The sequence below is a fragment of the Lissotriton vulgaris genome, chromosome 2_1, assembly GCF_964263255.1.
Source record: "Lissotriton vulgaris chromosome 2_1, aLisVul1.2, whole genome shotgun sequence".
NCBI lineage: Eukaryota > Metazoa > Chordata > Amphibia > Caudata > Salamandridae > Lissotriton > Lissotriton vulgaris.
Window position 1 is genome coordinate 1,277,478,854 of NC_141687.1, and position 21,775 is coordinate 1,277,500,628.

Sequence of the window (21,775 nt, forward strand, 5' to 3'; positions counted from 1 at the left end):
CCTGCTGGATTTCATGTCCTACATCCTAAAGCCTGCCTGGGATGGTTACTCAGTCTACTCCTGATGAGAGAGGTGCTCCTCCTGCGGGACTCATTGCCCGACGCTCTTAAGGGTCGCGCAGAGGGTCCGGCAGACTGCTTGTTGTGGCTGACACTTCCTGCTGGACTTGCTGCCCTGCATCACCCGGCCTGGCGGGGATGGTCAGGCAGCCTGCCTCTTGTACACAGGGTTCACTATAAGAGGGTAGCATATAGTGGACTCTGTGGCTTACATGTTGGATGTGGGTATTATACAATGGTAGGTGGGTACCAGCTGTGGAAGGGGTGTTAACCTCTGAATGCTGGTGCCAATTTTGGGAAGTGGGTATGAGGCTGCAGGGGAAAAGAAGTAACCAGTTAGAAAATGTGATGCTAGCCATGGTGGGCCCTAGTAGTGTCAGCTTGGTGCTAGGGTCTTGCACTGCCTTGCCACACACACCTACCACTTCTGGGACATCACATTAAAGTAGCTGTGCCCCACCAACTCAACACAACCCCCTCCTACCATCCTTGCGAGGGCCCCAGGAAACACTTATCTGTGCAGACACTTTCGGTTTCTTGTCCAAATGACCATTCACATTCATCCCAGCAGACTCTGCCAGTGGCTGCCTCTCATTGAGTTTTTCTTGTCTTTTGTTTGGTTGCAGCAAAGAGAAGGAGACGGTGAGGGAGAAAATGATGGATTCTTCAGACACTGGCCTCTAGCAGGTAGGTCCAATAGTCCCTCTCGGGACACTAAGCAGGTGTGGCATAGAGCTACCCCTGGACATTTTAAGGATGGATGCTATCCTCCCCATAGGCATTTATGTAAAGCCTTCCATGCACACAGGCTGGCATGGTGGAGGGGGCGGGCATTGCGCTGCTGCACACTAGCCAAATGATGGGTGCAAAGCATGTGTGCCTCTCAAGGACCCCTTCCGCCCGACACATACCTTGAACATATAATAAAAGGCGTATCCAAGTTTGTTCCTGCTCGGTAGGTAGCTCCACTTCACCTCTCCATTTGTCATTTCCTATATCGTGCATGTACAGCAGACTCTTAGAGCATTGTGGGTATCAAGGCCTTGCACTGGGAGTATGGCAGGTGGGGACCATGACCACTCGACGCACATACTGAGATACCCCTCCTGGGTTGATTCGTGCGCATTATAAATTAAATTAACATACCACATCTGAGGCCTAAAACTGGTGGATTCCATGTCCTTTCAAAACACTCACTGGGTGCCTAAGGGTTGTGATGACAATCTTCCCCTCACTAGACATACAAAAGTGATTGGCACCATGACTTCTATATGCATCTAAAAGTTGGGCACAGCACCCTCTCGGCACATATGGCATATAAACTCAACGGTACAACTTGCTCCTTCCTCCTCGACCCACCTGCACATAACTGGTCGGCCACATCTAGTGGTGCACCTACAACTAAGCAGGAAGGCAGCCTCCCTTCATCCGAACAAGAAACCAGGACTTTTTGAGATTTCCCTATCCGATTCCCCCACCCCCTCAACTTTCCTCCCAGATCATGAAGGTTATGCCATATATTCTTAGAAGCATTGGTGCAGATAGAGGTTTTGACTTTTACAGGCAGAGGGGATTTTAACAGCACATTTCAACGGTTGGTTGCTTCCATTTTCACTCACCGTTCCAATGATGTTTGGTATCACTTGCAATGGAGTTTATGCTTGGTTGAGAAATAACAAAGTTCCTAAAGTTAAAAAAAAAAACAGCAAAAAAACTTGTGAAGTAATTGGTAAGTGAACAAAGGCATTTGTTTAATCTGGTTTTGGACACTAATCCTGGGGCATAGCTATTAATAGTGTAACAGGTGCCTAGGGGCATTAGGGGCCCACTGCCCCCAACCTATGGCTGTGTTTAGCAATTCAGTAATTAGGACTGGGGCCCATTTTTCTGTGCTTCCACCGGGCCTTTGGCACACTAGGCATTTTGAAATAAAACTGTAAGCCAACCTCAAAATGTAAATGAAATAAAAAAAACATGCATGAGGCAAATTCTATTACAGAAACCCATAGCATGAAATAACACTTTGTAGTCCCCATGGCCACCCCAAAAACCTAAGCAGATCTAGGTTTGCAGAACTCTGAAACTATCGCCACACAGGGACAAGGACCTTAGAAGGATGAAAAAAGCGCTCCAAACCTGTACAGTCGGTCTCCTAGGCTTGCTAGGTTGTGTTTTCTCAAGGATTTTGGGGGTCCTGGGCAAAACATATTTTGGGGACCCGTCTCCAGAATAACTTTGGATTTTATTACCTTTTCCCACTATTTTAAGTCTGCATGATGCCAAATAATACTGAATATATGTTAACATTTCAGAAACAAGATCACACAGAAACAGCTGAAATATCTTGTTCAGTGCCCCAAAAATCCTTGAGATGACGCCAGGTCGAGAGAGACAGTCTGAGGTAAAAGAAGGCAAAGAGAAGTCTAATAGAGAGTTCACCTTCTCAGGGGCCCAGTGGAAGGTGAAGGGCCTGTGCATTTGCCACTTTGCACATGCTTTTAAAGGTCTGTGACTCCCCTGGTTCTAGTAACGAATATGCTACTTACCAGTATGCATCTGTTCTTGGCATGTAGGGCTGCTGACATTCATATCTGTGCATAGATCGCCGCCTAGTGTTGGGTCCGGATGATTGCACATTGTTGTCCTGGAAGAGTCTTCGAAGTATCACGAGATAGGTGGCTCCTCCCCTGGACTACAGTGCGCATGGGCATCGACTCCATCCTCAGATTGTTTTTAGCCATTGTGGCCAAGATGGAGTGAAACTAAGTGAATGATCATGCTAGAAGTATATGTGAATTCTGCAGCTGCTACAGGCGCCGGGGAGGAGGGTGGGCGATATGAATGTCAGCAGCCCTACATGCCAAGAACAGATGCATACTGGTAAGTAGCATATTCGGTTCGAGGCATGTGGGCTGCTGAATTCATATCTGTGCATAGAATACATAGCAGTCCCATTAACGGCGGCCGCCCGTGCCAGCTGCAGCAGTCTGGAAAAGTGTTTTTAGAACAGCCTGCCCTACAGCTGCCTGCTGTTTGGAGTGCACATCAACACAATAATGCTTTGTAAATGTGTGTGGTAGACCATATGGCTGCTCTACTTATGTCTTCCAAAGAAATATTTCCAAGGAAAGCCATGGAGGCCCCCAACTTTCTGGTGGAGTGGGCCCTTGGTGGAAAGGTGAGAGTACGTTTGGCTTTCAGATAGCAGATCTGAATACATTTAACGATCCACCTAGCTATACCAGCTTTGGAAATGGGGTTACCTTTGTGTTGTGGCGCAAAGGCAACAAAGAGTTGTTTAGTTTTCCTAAAATCCTTGGTCCTATCAATGTAATACATCAGGGCCCTTTTGACGTCAAGGGTGTGGAGCATTCTCTCCGCCAATGACTCAGGATTTTGGAAAAACACAGGTAATTCAATAGTTTGGTTAATATGGAATTGAGAAACTACTTTGGGAAGGAATTCAGGGTTAGTGCGAAGCACCACCCTGTTAGAATGAATTTGAATAAATGGCTCTTGGATAGTTAGTGCCTGGAGCTCACTAACTCGTCGCAGCGATGTAATCGCTATCAGGAAAGCTACTTTCCATGTCAAGAATTGAATCTCGCAGGAATGCAGTGGTTCAAAGGGGGGACCCATCAGCCTGGTCAGGGCCACATTGAGGTTCCACTCCGGAGCTGGCGGAGTCCGCGGAGGAATGACTCGCTTGAGCCCTTCTAGAAAGACTTTAATGGCAGGCACCCTGAAAAGTGAGAGGTGCCGCCTGTTTTGGAGATAAGCAGCCATTGCAGATAGATGTATGCGAATGGAAGCGTAGGCCAAATTACATTTGTACAGATGGAAAAGATAACAAATTATGTTCTGAATAGAGGCATCTAGCGGGTTAATGTCGTGGTTTGCACAGTAAATGACAAACCGCTTCCACTTCGCCGCATAGCATGCTCTTGTGGTGGGCTTCCTTGCCTCCCGGATGATGTCCATGCAGTCAGGAGGCAAGTTTAGGTAGCCAAACTCTAAGACCTCAGGAGCCAGATCGCCAGGTTGAGCTGTTGCGGATATGGATGCTGAATGTCGCCATGGCTCTGCGTCAGAAGGCTGGGTGTGAGGCGTAGCCTTTGATGCGGTACCACGGACAGTTCTAGAAACGTGGCGTACCATGGTTGGCGAGCCCACGTCAGAGCAACCAGGATAACTCGTAGAGTGCTGCCTGAGCTTGCGTGCCACCAGCGGTATCAGAGGTGCTGGGGGAAAAGCGTACGCAAATTTGCCTGACCAGTTCATCCATATCGCATTGCCCTGCGACTGTGGGTGTGGAAACTTGGCGGCGAAGCTTTGGCATTTTGCGTTCTCCCTTGTGGCGAACAGGTCTATCTCTGGATGACCCCACTTTTGGAAGTACGGATGGAGTACTGATGGATGTATCTCCCACCCGTGCATCTGGTGGCTGTACCTGCTGAGCAGGTCCGCCATCTGATTGTCCTTGCCCGGGAGGTGTTCTGCCATGAGGAATATGTTCCTCTGAATGGCCCACTTCCACATGCTCTGAGCCAGATGAGACAGCTGCGGAGAGTGGGTACCTCCCTGCTTCTGAATGTAGTACATGGCTGTCATGTTGTCCGTCCGGATCAACACAACCTTGTTGCACAGATGTACTTTGAAAGCCTTTAGCGCCATGAAGATTGCCATCAGTTCCAGAACATTGATGTGCATCTTCCGTTGCTGTTGCGTCCATAGTCCCTGCACAGTGTAACGGAGTACATGAGCTCCCCATCCATGGAGAGAAGCATCTGTTGTCAGGATGATCTGTGCCACAGGCTCTTGGAACGGTCGTCCCTTGCAAAGGTTTCTTGGATTCCACCAATGCAGAGAGTTGTATGCCCGACCGCTCACCAACACTAGGTCTTTCAACTGCCCGTGAGCCTGAGTCCACTGACGTGCTAGACACTCCTGAAGCGGACGCATATGTAGTCTCGCGTGCGGGACTATGGAGATGCAGGAGGCCATCATGCCTATCAACTGCATGAACACTCTCGCTGGAAGCGAGTGTTGGGGCTTGAATCGTATCAGCGATTGAATGCTGATGACCCTCACTGAATTTGTCTGTGCTGTGGCTGCCAGAGTGTTTATCGTCGCACCCAGATACTGCCGTATGTGGGCGGGCTGGAGGTGGGACTTTGGGTAATTCAGTGAGAATCCCAGGTCGTGAAGGAGGTGAATGGTGTGGGACACATGAGTGGCACACTGCTGGGCTGACTTCGTCTGGATGAGCCAGTCGTCCAGATAAGGGTAGACGTAAATGTTCCGTCTCCTTAGGTGTACCGCCAACGTCGCCAGGCACTTTGTAAACACTCTGGGTGCCGTGGTGACTCCGAAAGGCAAAACCTTGAACTGGTAGTGTTGGTTTTGGATGGTGAACCGGAGGTATTTTCTGTGTGACGGGTGCAGCGGAATGTGAAAATACGCATCCTTTAGGTCTAAAGTTGCAAGAAAATCCCCCTGACTGAGCAACGGGAGCACTTGCTGCAGGGTCAGCATATGGAAATGCTCCAATAGGATGTACTGGTTGAGGGGCCTGAGGTCCAGTATGGGTCTGAGGGACCCGTCCTTTTTTGGTATTAAGAAGTACAGGGAGTAGACGCCTGTGCCTCTTTCCTGCACAGGCACGAGCTCTATTGCCCCTTTTTTCAGCATGACGAGGACCTCCTGCTGCAGTAAGTGCAAATGCTCGGCGGACATAGGACGGTGTCTTGGGGGTATGTTGGGTGGAGTGGATGTTAACTCCAGACAATAACCGTACTGTATAAGCTGTCTGACCCACCTGTCTGTGGTGATGGTCCTCCAGACCGGCAGGAACTGCTGAAGTCTCCCCCCGACCGGTGTTGTGTGGTCGGGGGCAGTGACAAGGCGTCATTGTTTGCTGGTGGCAGAGGATCTGGAGTTGTTGTTTCCACGACCCCTGCCCTTGGCACTGTTTCCACGATATCCACCTCGACTTTTGTTGGTATATGTGGACTGCGTGTTGCCTTTGTAGTACTGCGTGGTTTGGGAGAGCTGGGCTCTGGAAACGCCTCTAGTGCTTGAGCGACGAAAAGACCCACCCCTGAATTGCTGGGACTGTAAGGCACCCATGGACTTAGCAGTTTCAGTGTCCTTCTTAATTTTTTCTAAGGTGGTGTCAACCTCTGGGCCAAAAAGGTGATCTGGATTCACTGTTTGATTAAGGATGGTGGTCTGTATCTCTGGCTTAAATCCAGAGATTCTCAGCCAGGCATGTCGTCTCAGCATGACACTAGTGTTGACAGCCCTGGCTGCGGTGTAGCCACGTCCAGTGCACATTTAATTGAAGCATTAGAGATCAGCTTCCCCTCTTGAATAAGCATCTCAGCTGCCTCCTTGTATTCATCTGGCAGGTGTTGCAACAGGGTCTCCAGTGTGTCATAGTGTGCCCTGTCATACCTCGCTAGAAGCGCTTGCGTATTGGAAATGCGCCAGATGTTGGCCGCTTGCGCCGCCACTCTTTTCCCTGATGCCTCAAACACCTTAGATTCCTTGTCTGGGGGAGGAGCATCACCCGTTGTCTGAGAATTAGCCCTCTTCCGGGCATTCGAGACGACAAGAGAGTCACAAATTTGCTAGCATTCGCGACAAGAATTTGCAATTCTATTAAGGACACGGAGGCGAGGATTATGCTTCTCAATCTTTACTAGAAGCTCACAGCAGCCAATGAAAATGCTTGCTTTTCATTTCAATAAACGTTAAACTGCATATCCCATCATGCTTTACATATAACCACGCCCCTTTAGTCCATAAGAGGCCTTAGCCTGCCGCCATCTTCCTCTTTCTTGCGGCGAACAGCTCCAACCGAACATGTAACTCCAGAACTCTTCCAACGGGAAGGAGAACCGTCAGGCGAACCATCTTGTCATACTTCGAGACTCAATCACCCTTTTTTTCCGAACCTGAAAGAAAGGATACGAGACCGTAACCACCGTAACCATCTGGGTGGGCAAGCATTTTATAACTCCATATACAATGCCGGGTGGGATAATCCTCGCCTCCGTGTCCTTAATAGAATTGCAAATTCTTGTCGCGAATGCTAGCAAATTTGTGATTCTATGTCAGGACCGGAGGCTTCTGATTATGCACGTTTAACGCTTACTAAAAACAACAGAGGTAATATCCCCCACCGGCTTATAATAAAACGTCTTGAATGTCGATTCAGACGACCAATCTGCACAATGCATAATATCATGAATGCTGGATCCCAACATGAACGATTTCGATGCCATAGCACCCCTGACAGAATGCGCACCAAACATGGTGATGTCAATGCCTGCTTCTTCCATCACGAAACGAAGCCATCTGGCAATGGTGGCTGCAGCCACAGCTCTGAACGGCTTTTGTAAGGCTATCAACAGCTGCGAACAGCCCTGAGGCCTAAGTGCCGCAGTACATTCCTCATAAGTCTTAAGACAGTGAACGACACATAACTTTTCATTCTCCTGAAATGCATTATACGATACATGTGTAGACAATGTTTTAGTACGCCTAAAAATCTGAAAAGAAACTCCTTCCGGAGTAAATACTCTACCTGTTATGTCCAGTGCTCGTACATCCGACGATCTCCTACACGCCGAAAGGCAAAGCAAGATAGCCAGCTTGGCTGAAAGCTGTTTTCTGGAAAGATCTTTGTTAGCTGGCCATTTGTCGAAGAGGTCCAAGACTCGCTTGACATCCCACAAACCAGAATATTTAGGTTTAGGGGGATTCTCTACCCTAATACCCTTCAACAATTTACACACGACAGGGTGCATACCGATAGGTCTTCCTTCCAGCTGAATGTGGCCCGCTGAGATGGCAGACCTGAAATTGTTGATGGACCGATAGGCCAGGCCCTGCGATGCCTTATCCGTCAGGAAATTCAACACATGGGGTAAGCCGGCCCCCACGGGATCCAAATGTCGTTCCACGCACCAACCCACCCAGCCTTTCCAGGCCGAGGAGTACCGTTTCCTCGTGGAAGGAGCCCAGGCCTGCTTGATGAAGTCTGCAGCCCTGCTCGAAATCCCTGGCACTTGCCACTGTTGCCTGAAAGCCTCCAGGCCATCAGCCGGAGCCTGCCCTCCGACATCAAGGGATGTGTCTCCTGATGAGGGCCCAGCAACAGGCCCGTCGACTCTGGAAGGAGTCTGGGGAGGTCGCAGCTCCACTGCATCAGTTTGGGGAACCAAGATTGGGACGTCCACCAAGGCGTCACCATGACCACCTCCGCATTCTGTCTGATTACCTGCGACATCGCTCTGGGGATCAGCAAGAAGGGGGGAAATGCATAGTGAACCCCCACCGACCAGTCCTGTAGAAAGGCGTCCGTCGCCTGAGCCAACGGATCCGGTCTCCAACTGAAGAATCGAGGGATCTGGAAGGTCAACCTCGATGCAAACAAGTCCGTCCCGAACGGACCCCAAATCTTCTCTAGCCACTCGAACATCCTCGGGCTCAACTTCCAATCGCTGAAGTCCCGGAGGTACCTCGAGTTCCAGTCCGTCACCTGATTGGACTGGCCCGGCAGATACTCCGCAACAACCGAGATCTGGTTGCGGAGGCAATAATGCCAAAAGTCTTTGGCTATTTGAACAAGCATGGACGTCCTCGTGCCTCCCAACTTGTTGATGTACCTCACTGCCGAGATATTGTCCAGACGCAGGAGGATACAGCAGGATGTCCGCTGAGGGGACAATGTTCTCACCGCGAACGACCCCGCCAGCAGCTCCAGGCAATTGATATGGAGGGAAAGCTCCTCCGGGGACCAACGTCCTCCTGTGGAGATGTCTCCACAACGCGCGCCCCAGCCCCATCGGCTGGCGTCTGACTCTATCGTGACTTCCGGGAGTGAACCGAAGATCGCTCGGCCGTTCCAAGCGTCGACGTGTCCCAACCACCATTGCAACTCCGACCGCACCTCCTGCGTGAGGGGAATGCTGTCCGAGTACGAGAGACCCTTCTGAAGGTGTCTGATCTTCAGTTGTTGCAGGGCCCTGTAATGAAGCGGGCCCGGGAAAATCGCCTGGACTGAAGACGCTAGAATTCCTACCATTCTCGCCAGCGCTCTCAAGGAGACAGACTGGCTGCTCAGAAGTTTCCGGATCTCTTTCTTCAGATCTCGAAGTTTGTCCTTTGGAAGGCACATTTGGGCCATTACCGAATCCACCGTGAAACCCAGAAAATCTATAACTTGTGAAGGAACCATGACTGACTTCTTGGTGTTTATAACAAACCCCAGATCCTGCAACATAGTCGTGGTCAGTTGGAGGTGTCGTAAGAGAGTCTGCTGACACTGGTCCACTATCAGGATGTCGTCGAGGTATATGATAAGACGAATACCTCGTTCCCGGAGGTACGCCACTACCGGCTTCATCACCTTGGTGAAGCACCAAGGTGCCGAGGAGAGCCCGAAAGGCAGAACCAAATATTCGTACCATCGGTCTCTCCATTTGAATTGAAGAAACCTGCGATGTGGGGGGAAGATTGGAATAGAGAGATATGCATCTTTCAGGTCCAGCCGGACCATCCAATCTCCCACCTGCAGTAGATCCGTTAAAAGATGGATGCCCTCCATCTTGAAATGATTGTAAGTCAGGAATTGATTGAACTCCCTGAGGTTTAAAACTAGTCTGTGTCCACCCCCTTTCTTCTGAATCACAAATATGTTGCTGCAGAAGCCGTGAGGGCACCGAATACTTGGTGCAATCGCGCGCTTCTGTAGCAAGGCCGCAATCTCTTCGTCTATGAAACTGGCCTCTAGTTGGGAAAAATGGAGAATTGGGGGTGCGCATGTCTGAACTGGACTTGAGTAAAACTCCAGGTGAAAACCCTGAATAGTCTGTAAGACCCAAGCGTCTTGAGTAAGGTCCTCCCACCGCCCCAGGCAGTGCCGAGTCCGACCCCCCAGGGGAAGAAGGGAAGTATCTGAAAATCTCACCTGAGCTCTGCTGGTGCTTGAACTTCCCTCTTCCATCTCCAGTCTGATATTTGTTTCTGTTGAACCTCCTCCGGGAGGGGTAGAAGGTTCCTCCTCGAGTTGAGTCAAAATCATTTCTGCCCCTTCCGAAGTCTCCTCTGTGGGGGCCAGGAGGACCTCCTCGGCCTGACGAGCGACCCCCGCCTCGTCCGGCCCTGTGAAAAACACCCTGGCTGAGGGCGTGCTTGATGCCCGACTGGGCCTTGTCCAAAGCTGTAAAGGTACCGACATATTTGGAGACGTCCCTAACGAACTTGTCCCCAAAAAGAAGGCCTTCCGCAAGGGGTCCCGGCTCCGCGTCAGCTAGTTCCGTTAGATTTGAATCCATCTTCATAAGCAAAGATTTTCTTTTCTCTGCCGAGACAGCGCAGTTCGCGTTGCCCAAAAAACATATGGCCCTCTGAGCCCATCCAGCAAGCACATCCGGGTTGATGATGACTGAGGTCTCCTTGGCCACGAAGGCCATCTCTAGGATCTTTGCCAAGGGGCCGATGGCGTCTAACATTTTGTCCTGGCACCCCCGCCATGCCCTATCCAGACCTCTCTTGGGGTCCTTGGTGAACTTCTTCAGAAAGGTGAGAAGGTTAGGATCAATCTCCGGTGTTTCCGCCACCTGATTTGGGATTTCCGGCCTAGGGCACTCTGAGCGTAAACGATTTCTTACATCCCTAGGGAAGCACTTACGTAAATTATCATGGATGTAAGCCGTTACCGCAGCAGGCGGCATCCAATCCTGTGATCTAGGGTGTACAATCTCCAATGGGTCAAAGGTGAACGGTGTATCATCCGGCGCGAGGCTCTTGGGCTGCGCCACCTTTGCCTTCTTTGGAGGATTGCGATCCTCTGAGGTGTCGGTGTCCGTATCAGTGTTCGTGCCAGTATCCGTGTCCGTGTCTGTGTCATGGACCCTACGTTTACTGGTGGCCTTGGCCCCAGCGTAAGAATGGTCCGCCGTGTCCGGCAGGGTAGCTAAGGCCTGCATGTGCGGCCAGGTGGCAGAGTCCCTTGAAGGACCCGAGGTGGATGCATCACCCTTCCTCTTCTGAGGTTTAGTAAAGCCATGTCTTTTGGCAAAACCTTCCAGTTGTCGTCGGATAGGACGAAGGGCTGAGGCCAGTGCCTGGTGCACTGTCTGAGGTACAGAAGTTTCCATCGCCCTGTTAACGGAGGACTGGACCGAAGCGTCCAAGGCACTGACAATATTGTCCTCCAAGGCAGCAGTCTGCCTGTTCTCAAACTCCTCCTCCTCATAGTACCCCTCATTAAACTTCTCTTCCGACATTCTCACTGAGAATACTTTCTAGGTTGTGGTCAGACAAACCAGGTACAAGGAGGGTCAGGGGGGGGGGTCAGCCCACACTGCACACAAACTTTCACTACTTCAACCCCCTCAGCAAAGCTGTAATCAAGGCGGGCCAGAGACCCAGGCCACTGCAATACACTGAGCGTGTGCGCGCTCTAATTGGCCTAATTAGTATTTGTACCACCTCACCAGAGGGATCCTTCCTAAGACTCCGATGACAAATTGCAATCTAAACTATCAAACGCGGTTCGCGCCGCGACGTGCAGCCCAAACGCGACTGAATCCTACCAGAAACTAGCCCAATTCAGCGCGCTTTGGGGTGCACGTCGCGGCCGAGAGCCACCCGGCCTGAACGAGCGTCAGCGGCGATTAGGGAAGCCGTCTGCGCATGCGCTAACGCGCGTAGCCTACGGGGACAACACCGGGCTCCGGCAGGCTCCACAACTAAACAACAGGCCTCCGTCTGCCTCCGGTCAACGACCGTCGCTACCCTCGCGCAAATACAGCGCGCTCCTGCCACCTGAGGAATGATTACCAGTCAGACGGGCACAAAGGTGGTCCGTCGAAGCACCGCTACTCCCCCTGAAGAGGTAACAACCTCAGCACACTAGATAACAGTATAATGTTAAATACAATATAAACAATGTATACAGTGCCAAGTAATGTCAATAAAAATGCCAATAAAAATGTCAATAAAACCTCAACAAGCGCAACAAAGACACAGAGGGAGTAAACAAGGTTGTACTTAGCTCTGTGAGCAGCAAAGAAAGAGGAAGATGGCGGCAGGCTAAGGCCTCTTATGGACTAAAGGGGCGTGGTTATATGTAAAGCATGATGGGATATGCAGTTTAACGTTTATTGAAATGAAAAGCAAGCATTTTCATTGGCTGCTGTGAGCTTCTAGTAAAGATTGAGAAGCATAATCAGAAGCCTCCGGTCCTGACATAGAATCCAGAGGCAACCGTCCTTTAATGTAGGTAGGATCAGTAGGCGCAGGCTTATACTTTTTCTCAATCCTAGGGTTTATCACCCTTGCTCTGGTAGGCTCCTTAAAGATCTTTCCAGCATGTTCTAAGACACCTTTTAACATAGGTAGAGTCTTGACAGTCCTCTCCGAGACTGAAAAGGTATCAAAAAGGAAATGAAAGTCAATAGGGTCAGCATGGAGCTGGACGTTGTGATTTTTAGCCGCCCGTTCAATGAGGGCATTGAATGCTGCTGAATCCTCTGTAGGAGAAGTCTTCACAGAATAGAGTTGAGTCTTGTCCAGAATGAGTATCACCTGGGTCAGCACCAGCAGCCCAGGGTTCATTGGTATCAGGGTCTGTGTAGACAGGATAGCTGTACTCCTCCTCATTATCGCCCTCCCCAGCGTCCACATCAGAGTAAGTGGGCGAGACATCATGAGTCTGTGGAGAAAGTGGTTCCACAAGGACAGGAGTAGAAGCAGAGTCCTTATTTCTTTTTAGAGGAATCTTGTAGGACTCCATTGGTTGTTCCGGGGCAATTTTTCGCTTGTGGAGGGAAAGTCTGCCCGTTTCGGCATCAATGAAATGTTCTTGTTGCTCGTCTACCGAAGACTGCCGATGCTTCAAGGAGGACACCACCGTCGACGACTTCGGCACCGAGGACACCTTCTCGGGGACGCTGGCGACCGCTTTAGGGGTGAAAGCCTTCGGCGCCACCTTTGGCGGCAACGTGAAGTGAATGGGCGTCGACGCCTTGTGAGGTTTCTCGACCGGCTTCGAAGGTGGAGGATCTCTTGGACCGACCACCGAGCCCTTCTCCTTGATGAGCTGTAGGGAGTCCGTCACCTGCTTGGTGAAAGCGGCGGACGGGCACGCCGAGTCGACGGGATCCCTCGAGGCCCCACTAGGAGTGGACTCTCGGGGTGCGCCGCTCTTGGCCTTGTCATGTTGACGCGGAGTCTCGAGAACCTTCGGGTCACCGAGTCCTTTCTTCGGGTCACCGAGACCTTTGTTGGTGTCGACCGCCTTCGGTGCCGACCTATTCGGCTCTACCACCTTGACTTTAGTCTTCGGCGTGGCAGACTTTGTCTCGACACCCTTGACTTGAGCCTTCGGATCGACAACACCCTTCTGATTCTTCGGTGCCGAGGGCTCCGAGGCCTTGGATCCGACCAAAGTAATGCGCACTTTCGGTTTCGAGGCGGGCACCAGTGCTGCTTCTTGTGTCGAGACGTAGGTTTCACTTTCGGTTTCGATTTTCCAGGGTGCGGCTCAATAGCAATGTCCGTGGCTGAGCCCGAAGGCGGGGCCGTAGAACCCATCGTAAGATCTTGGGTAAGGCCTAGTGGCGATCCCTCGACCTGAGCCTTATGAATTGGCACGGCCCCAGTGTCAGTGCGAGGTAGCTCACCGTCCGAGCTATCCTCCATGGCCCCGAAGGCCCCGTCGTCGTCCCCTACCTCCTCGACGACTTGTTCAGCCTCGAACATTTCGGCGTCCGCGTCGTAGTCGTAGTCGACGTCTGACACGGGATTGGGCAGGTTGTCACCAATGTCCCGGTTAGCTTCTTCCTCGAAATCCCCGGCATTGAAAATGTCCGCAGGCGCCGGTGCAGTGTGCTGGGCCTCCTGGCGCGCAGCGCGTCGATGCTTAAGCGTCTTCTTGGACCTGAAGCGGGAACAAGCCATGCAACTGGCTTCATCATGGTCCGGCGACAGACACTTGTTGCACACCGGGTGGACGTCGATGTGGGGATACTTTGAGTTGCACACGGGACATCTCTTAAACTGACTTCGTTCCATGATGAACAGTCGATAGGGTCTGAGGCGTCGACTGGGCCCTCCGCGCCGAAAGCACGCGGGTGCATGGAATCCGGCTCGTAACCGAGCTGGAAGAGTTAGGCACCGAATGCAAGACTATACCGACGAAGAAACTAAAGACCTTTTGGTCTTAAGAAAAGTTCTTTATCGATTCCGACTAGAGGGAACCCAAAGACATCCGAACCCAATGGCGGAAAAAAACAATCTGAGGATGGAGTCGATGCCCATACGCACTGTAGTCCAGGGGAGGAGCCACCTATCTCGTGATACTTCGAAGACTCTTCCAGGACAACAATGTGCAATCATCCGGACCCAACACTAGGCGGCGATCTATGCACAGATATGAATTCAGCAGCCCGCATGCCTCGAACCTATGGGCGCCCATAACGTCCCACAAGTGCTGCACGAGTCTGCCTTGATTGGACCCTGAAATCTCACATCTGGTGAATCCATCTAAAGGTGCGAGTACTGAAAAACTGACAAACTCAATAGACCTTAACATGTCTGCACAGCATCTTAGTACTGAGGTCCTCTTGAGGGCACCTATGCAGTCGAAAGATTATGGGGGGGTCCACGTACACCCGCTTTAACCTACGCATCCGTCATATTAAAATCTGACAGTACAGGGCAAAAACAACTGGAAAAGAAAAGGATAAAAGGATACAGATTGACAGCTTATCAAGAGGGTATTAACTGCAGTATAGCCAAACGTGTCACTGAAATAATTTTCCTGGGTTGGTGTGCATCATTCATTAAAAGGTATTTAGTCCCCCGACAGCCATGCAAGGTCCCAGCAGTATTGTATTGTCGCAAGTGACATAACTATACTGACTGCCCACTGTGTCAGTCCTTTGAAAGTCGGCACAACTGCAAATCCCACCCATGTAGTGTTCATGAACAGTTCTGCATCCAGAACTACTTTCATACAATGTACATTTAGAATTCATCCTATATTGTGAGATAACATTGCTACCTAGCTCCCATGTAAAGCGGTATCTACATCCTTCACGCTAAATGTACTTAAATACTTTTTTTGCCATGACATTTCCATCTAAATATCACTGGCAAGAACCACCATTGCTTACTCCCACAGAGCAAGTTTTTAAAACAAAAGTTGAGTTGTCTCACCATGACTTTTAGTGATTGGAAGTAGAACTCAAAAGAACGATGGGTTTGAGTGTTACCCTGAGTGATTGTCAGTTATTGCAAGCAGTCTTACTATCGCCTTTTGTCAATCAATTAGGTTTTCTAAAGTGCAAGCTACTCACCCGGAAAGTGCAGGGTAAGGGGGCAGGGGAGTACTGCAGTGTCTGGAAGATCACTGGGTTCCATCGAAGAGCCAGGTCTTGAGGTCCTTTAGGAACTGAGGGAGTGATGCAGTCTGTCGGAGGTAGCGAGAGAGGGAGTTCCATGCCTTGGCTGCGAGGAGGGAAAAGGAGCGCCCTCCTGATCTGTTTTTCTTGATCCGCGGTACCGTTGGGAGGGAGAGCTGGGCTGAGTGGAGAGAGCATTGGGGAGCGTGGAACACGAGGCAGTTGTTCAGGTTGGTGGGTCCGGTGTTATGGAGGGCATTGTGTGCATGGGTGAGAAGCTTGAAGGTGATTCTCTTCTCGACGGGGAGCCAGTGTAGGTTTAATACTTTGTTAAACCTTTCAACTTTTCCGTTGAATTTAGGACAATAGAATGGTGTACAAATATGTTTAATGCCATGTTTGGAAAATAATTCCTGCTTGGATGTAGAAGTAAATTGTACCACATTATACAATAAAACTTCTGCTTGCATCCCTTCTCTATAAAATACCTTCTTGAAGAATTTGAGCATACTTGCAGTATTGGGCTCGGCCACACCTTTGACCACAACTCATCTGGATAAATGGTCCAGCGACACAATAAAATAGCTCATCTGTACAAGGAAAACATGAAAAGGACCCAGAAAATCAAAACAACACTTTCTTCCAAACACTATCCGGACTCGAGACCACTCTAGGGCCAGGAACTGAAGTCATCAAATGTGTATCACTGATACAACACTGAACATAATCCCTAACAATCTCATCAATTTCTGTCCATGGATGGCCACCATGTATCTTTTGGTAGCCGTCATGCTAAAATGACCAGCATGTGCCTTTTCTATATTCCTATTTCTAAAATTTCCTATAAAGAAATCAATTTTTCTCCTCTGACCAAAACACCACTCTCCATGGAGAATTCATCAGCCCCTTTCCAACCTGGTTGTAAAGAAGAATTACAACTTTTTTCCTTTGGCCAGCCTTCCCACACAAATTTAATCACATCCAAAAGATTTGCATCCTTATTAACTGAACCACACCATTCCTGCAGACTGCCACAAACCACATTATCCTCAATCATTGCTATTATGCACTCTCAATTTCTTCTTCCTCATTCGATTCCTCTTGGTCAACCACAAGTAGTCTTGACAGACAGTCCGCTTTACAGTTCTGGCCACCAGGAATATGTAACACATCAAAATTGAACTCTAGCAATTTGACCAATAGCCTGGCAAGTCTAGCAGTAGCTTTTTTTAACCTTGTGCCCATTGAGAATATCTACCAAAGGGTGATGCTCCGTTTGAAGATAAAATGATCTTCCTCACTAACATGTCTTGAATTTTTCACCTCTCCAAGTGCAGGTCAACATCTCTTTTTTGATCATAGAGTATCTAGTCTCCACACCAGATAATCTTCTAGATGCAAAATCTATGGTGGATTCAAATGCCCCATTATTCTGCGAAAGTACTGCTCCAAATCCATATGCACTTGCATCCACAGTAACACAAGTCCTGCGGCAAGCCACATATGATTGTAGCGCAGGTGCTGATACTATTCGTTCTTTAATCATATCAAAATTTCTTTGACCAATGATTGACCAAGTGTAATCTGTATTCTTCTTAAACAAGTGTCTGAAGCACTCAGTTAAATCAAAATAATCCCTGACAAATTTAGAATAGAACTCACACATCCCTAGGAAAGACCTAAGTTGACCCTTATCCTCTGGATTAAGCATGGGCGGAAAATCCGTTCCGCTCGCGGATTTTGCGGATTTTCGGGAAATTCGCAATCCGCGAGATTCGCGAATCTCCCGCCAAATCCGCGAGCAGCGGATTTTGCTCGCACTGCTCGCACTGTTCGCGTGAGTTCGCGCCCCGCGAATAAGTGCAAAATTGCAGAAATACGATCTTAGCAAAACTGAAAGTAACTACTTACCAGGTTCAAAAGTTCAGGCTCATCATTAGTAGCCATTTCCTGTAGTGCTTCCTGATGGGCCCCTCCAGAGTTCAGTTGCCAGTTGAAACTATTATGTGACCCTGCTCTGAACCTCAGAATAGTTACACATATGCCACAAAGGTCCTGAATTACAGCTAAGGGAGACAAGCAGGAGCCAGGCTGGAAGTTAAAATCCATTAATCAGCCCCTAATTCATTATTGCCAGTTGGGGCAGGGCAGGTGTTGTAACTAATTTTGCAACAATGAAAGCACTTAGCAAGTGCAAAAGATCACTAATCAGGGCGCACTAAGGAAGCAGGTGCCAGCTAAAAAAATATTCTGTGACACATTAATCAGCCCCAAATTAATTCAGGTCACTTGAGGCAGGGAAGGTGTGCTTTGCTTTGCCGAAAATAATGTACACTGGACAACCAGAGGGTGTGGTGATGAAACAGAGGGTGGCATGGGTGGGCCAGAGGGTGGCATGAGTAGTCAGAGAGTGGCAGTGGTGACAGAGAGTGGCAGTGATGAAGAAGAGTGTCCCAAACAGGCTGGACACGTAGAAACAACAAGTTCGCGAAACTTGCGACCCGACAGGTAAGTTCGCAAATTGCGAAATTGTAAAAACCCTCGCGAACTGGCAGAAACACGGGCGAACACAAAAAAAAAAAATCCGTGGGAATTCGCGGATTTTGCGGATTGCGAATTCGCAAATCCGCAAAATTCGCGAACGCGAGATCAGCAAAATTCGCTCATGCTTACTCTGGATGCGGAGCCTTTACAATCTCCTCCACCAAGCCTGGTTTTGGGTTGACCCCTTCAGAAGAAAGAATATGACCAAGGTAGTCTATTGCCTACACTGCAAAGACACATTTACCTTTCCTTAAAGTGACACCATTCTCACACAATGCATTCAATACCCTTCGGAGAGAGTTGTCCTATTCCTTCAAAGTCTTGGCAAACACAAGAATATCATCTTGGAATGCCACAACATTCTTGATCCCTTGCAACATCCTTGTCATAATCTTCTGAAAAACAGAAGCAGCAGAATCCAGGCCAAATGGCATCATACAGAACTGGAAAGCACCATAAGGTTTAACAAGGCCTTAAGATGACATGACTCCCTATCCAATACCACCTGATGATACGCTGCTTTCAAATCCAACTTAGTATATGTGCTGCAGAACATTTTCTACCCAAATGACACTACTTATACTTCCTAAGTCAAAACAAAGTTGTAGGTCACCTGCAACACTGAAAGGAACATTATATAATATGTGCTTGATAGATACACATCCATCTTTGACTTTAATGATATGTTTGAAATCCTTAATGTGACCTACTTCATCTCTAAAAAGTTAAGAAATTCTGATAACCAATGAACAGTTTCCTTTGAAATTACACCCCGATGTCATAACATCCCTCAAGCATGACCAGTGGTTCTTTTCCTGGTTTTATGACTATGCCAGAATCGGCTTGGTGCCACCATCCTTATACATTGATACCTTTTTTTTTGCTGCATAAAGCTTTCCCTTGAAGGTTTTGTTGGAAAACACAATAGGTGCCCAAAAATATCCTTGTAAATGAATCCTACTACCTTCAAAAGCAGTAGCGACTATATCAGGAGGTAACAATATCTGGTTAGACCATTCTGCATTGAATTTAGAAACCTCAATAATAGATATTCTTGCACCTGAATCAACCAGTAAGGAAATAGGTGAGCCAATAATAGTAAATTCCACCAACAGATCACTTTAACACTTTGTATGATCTTCCCATTTTGTTTCCACTACATTCACAGCCAAAACAAATTCTTTCAACTTATTTTCTGTGTGTTGAAAGTCATCCTCTGGATTCTGGTTCTGTACAGCACACATCTGCTCCCCTCTCGAATTAACTCTATTGCTAGCAAAACGTCTCCCAGCCCTACAAACCTTACCAAAATTCCCTATTCTATTGCACTTCCAACACTTGTGTGATGCAGCGGGGCAATTTTTAGTTACGATGCATATTATTGTAAACCACACCTGAAGTCTTGGACATACCTTGCCTTTTCTGTGCACTGCCAAACTGTTGACCTTTGTTGGTATGGCCTTTACTAATACCCTGATTTACATTGGCAATCAAAGTATTGGTGTCCAATCATTTTGAATCCTCATGAGAAGGCTCCATACTCTTGGCTATGTCAACTGCTTCATCTAATGTATGATTCTTGCACGCTAATAGCCTCTCTTGGATCTTCTTGGAACTACATCTGGCCACAAGCTTCTTTCCCCCCCTCCCCCCCATAAGCTGTGATGTGAAATTTTCAAAATCACAGTAAGACTCCAACATTTTTAAAGCAGTAACATATGTGTCAACAGATGCACTGTAGAAAGCCTCTTTATTAAAGTTCTCCAAGACAAGCTTTAAACGTATCCATAAAGAGACAAGAAGCAGACCGCCGATCCCAAATGTCTCCTGCCTTCCTCTCGCTCCTCACTCTGTCAATGCTACAGAACCACGGCATGTCATCCACACCGTCACCTGCACACCAGACTACACCACAGGTTTCTCCTTTCACATGTGGGAAGGATAAGTCTAATATGATTTAGAAATGTGTCTTCTGCCACTCTCCTGTCTTTGTGATCAGAGTATCGGCAATTTTATGGAGTGAGTATAGGCAGATCTCGTTCTATCTCACCTGTCTTTCTTATTTGTGTTCTGAAGGGCTGATGCATGACCTTTAAATAAGTGGGACTGTGGCTGTTCCAACTTTGTTGTCTGATGTGATACCTCCATGTCGGTGATATCCATTGAGTCCTTTAAGTTATCCAAGTTTTCCGGATTCATGTTTGCTCGAATGCTCCCATATATGGTGATGAGCATTGTTGTAGGTTCTACCAGTCTATATTTGATTTCCCATTGTTTAAGACCAGTGAAAAGAGCTAAGAATCTTCTTCCAGTATTGGTCATCTTTATGGAGTAGTCCGCAGATACATAAATGGAGTTTCCTTCTAGTATTAATGGGCCTCATTTTTTCACTGTTTCTGAGAGTATTGCCTGCTTTTTCTGGATATGATAAGCAGGCAATTATTCGATGAGGGTAGTTAGAACCAAAAGGCATCTTTGGCAAATGTGGTGTGTTCTGGAACTCGAGTGGGTCTTTTGAATTGTATACCTAGTAACTTGGGTAGAAGGGTTTCTGGAAATCCACCCCTATCGTTCCTTCCAGTTCCTCAAGGATAAAGTAAAAATGTTGCGATGAGTAGCCATCTTCCAATTCCGTAAGCTTTTGTTTTAAGGCCCATATGCCTGGTCCCCATTCTGCAAGCCGTTCAATCTGGCTCTCAACAGCTGAAATACTCTTTTCTATAGCACCACTTTGGTGGTGCAAGGCATTAAAATCTGCTTTCATCATTCTTTGCTTCCTCTGGTACCTTGGCTAACAGTGTGTCTGTTTTTCCAATAGAGGATACAATGTTTGTTAACTTCACCATCAATGTGTCAGTCAGCACTACTTTAGATTTCGCTATGTCTTATATAGTTTGATTGAAGAGTGAAAAGAGGTCAACATGTTTCTTGCCTTGGTGCCTGGAGGGTCAGTGGCATTTCTTCAGGACTGGTAAATATACCTACAGCAGATTGGAACCAGGGTAGTTAAGAGAGGGTATCCAATCCAAAATAGTTCTACTGCACCGTGCAGGAAATGTGGTATCCAACCCTCTAGTAGAGTTAATAAAGCTCCTTTGGTAGGGCAGAGGGCGGCTCCTAGCTGCGGAAAAAAGTTGGCCACATGGTTACTGACCCGGGACCTACCCTCCTCTGCCCACCTCTTTTCACTCTTGTTGAAGCCATCTTGGTATTTGATTACCAAAGACCGCTCCCCTGTTTTTACTGTGTCTAGCGGACCACAACTTTAATGTATCTTTCCCTTGTTCCCCTTAAACTTATCACCTGTGCACCACCACGCACATATACAAGCCCCTCACCTGCACTCATTATAAGACTAGGATCTCAGCTAAAGAGCCCCCATTGAGGGGCCTGTAAGGAGTTGTAGCGTCAGCCCTATGAGGAGTGCCTTACGATGAAGCATGATACCCTTTTGGGTGTGTTAGGGCATTCAGATCTGATCACTTGGATCTCCCCCAGATCCTTCTGGTCAATTTTGTCAAATCTACTAGAAAGTGCTCCCCTCCCCCCACCCCCTTGATGAACTACATCCTTCTTTGTTCTAGATTGTCCACTTAGGAGCTTGAGAGCGTGGCCGGTTTAATCTGCTCCTTGCCTTCTTTGATTTATTGTCCCTTTCCTGAAGGTTATATGGCTTTCCTTACTTTTCACCTCCTTACGGGGGTCAGTGCATTTGTTTGATCAGGCTGGTCTTTTTATGAACTTGGATAG

General features: G+C 48.3%; 1 protein-coding gene across 1 annotated transcript in view; it reads left to right on the forward strand.

The window, feature by feature from the left end:
- Positions 1-21,775, forward strand: part of MPZL2 (myelin protein zero like 2) — a 139,835-nt gene that overhangs the window by 77,021 nt on the left and 41,039 nt on the right. The window contains exon 5 of the mRNA XM_086957005.1: positions 686-746. Within this exon, the coding sequence (XP_086813131.1) occupies positions 686-743 (58 nt within the window). The 3' untranslated portion in view covers positions 744-746. The remainder of the gene's footprint in view (positions 1-685; positions 747-21,775) is intronic.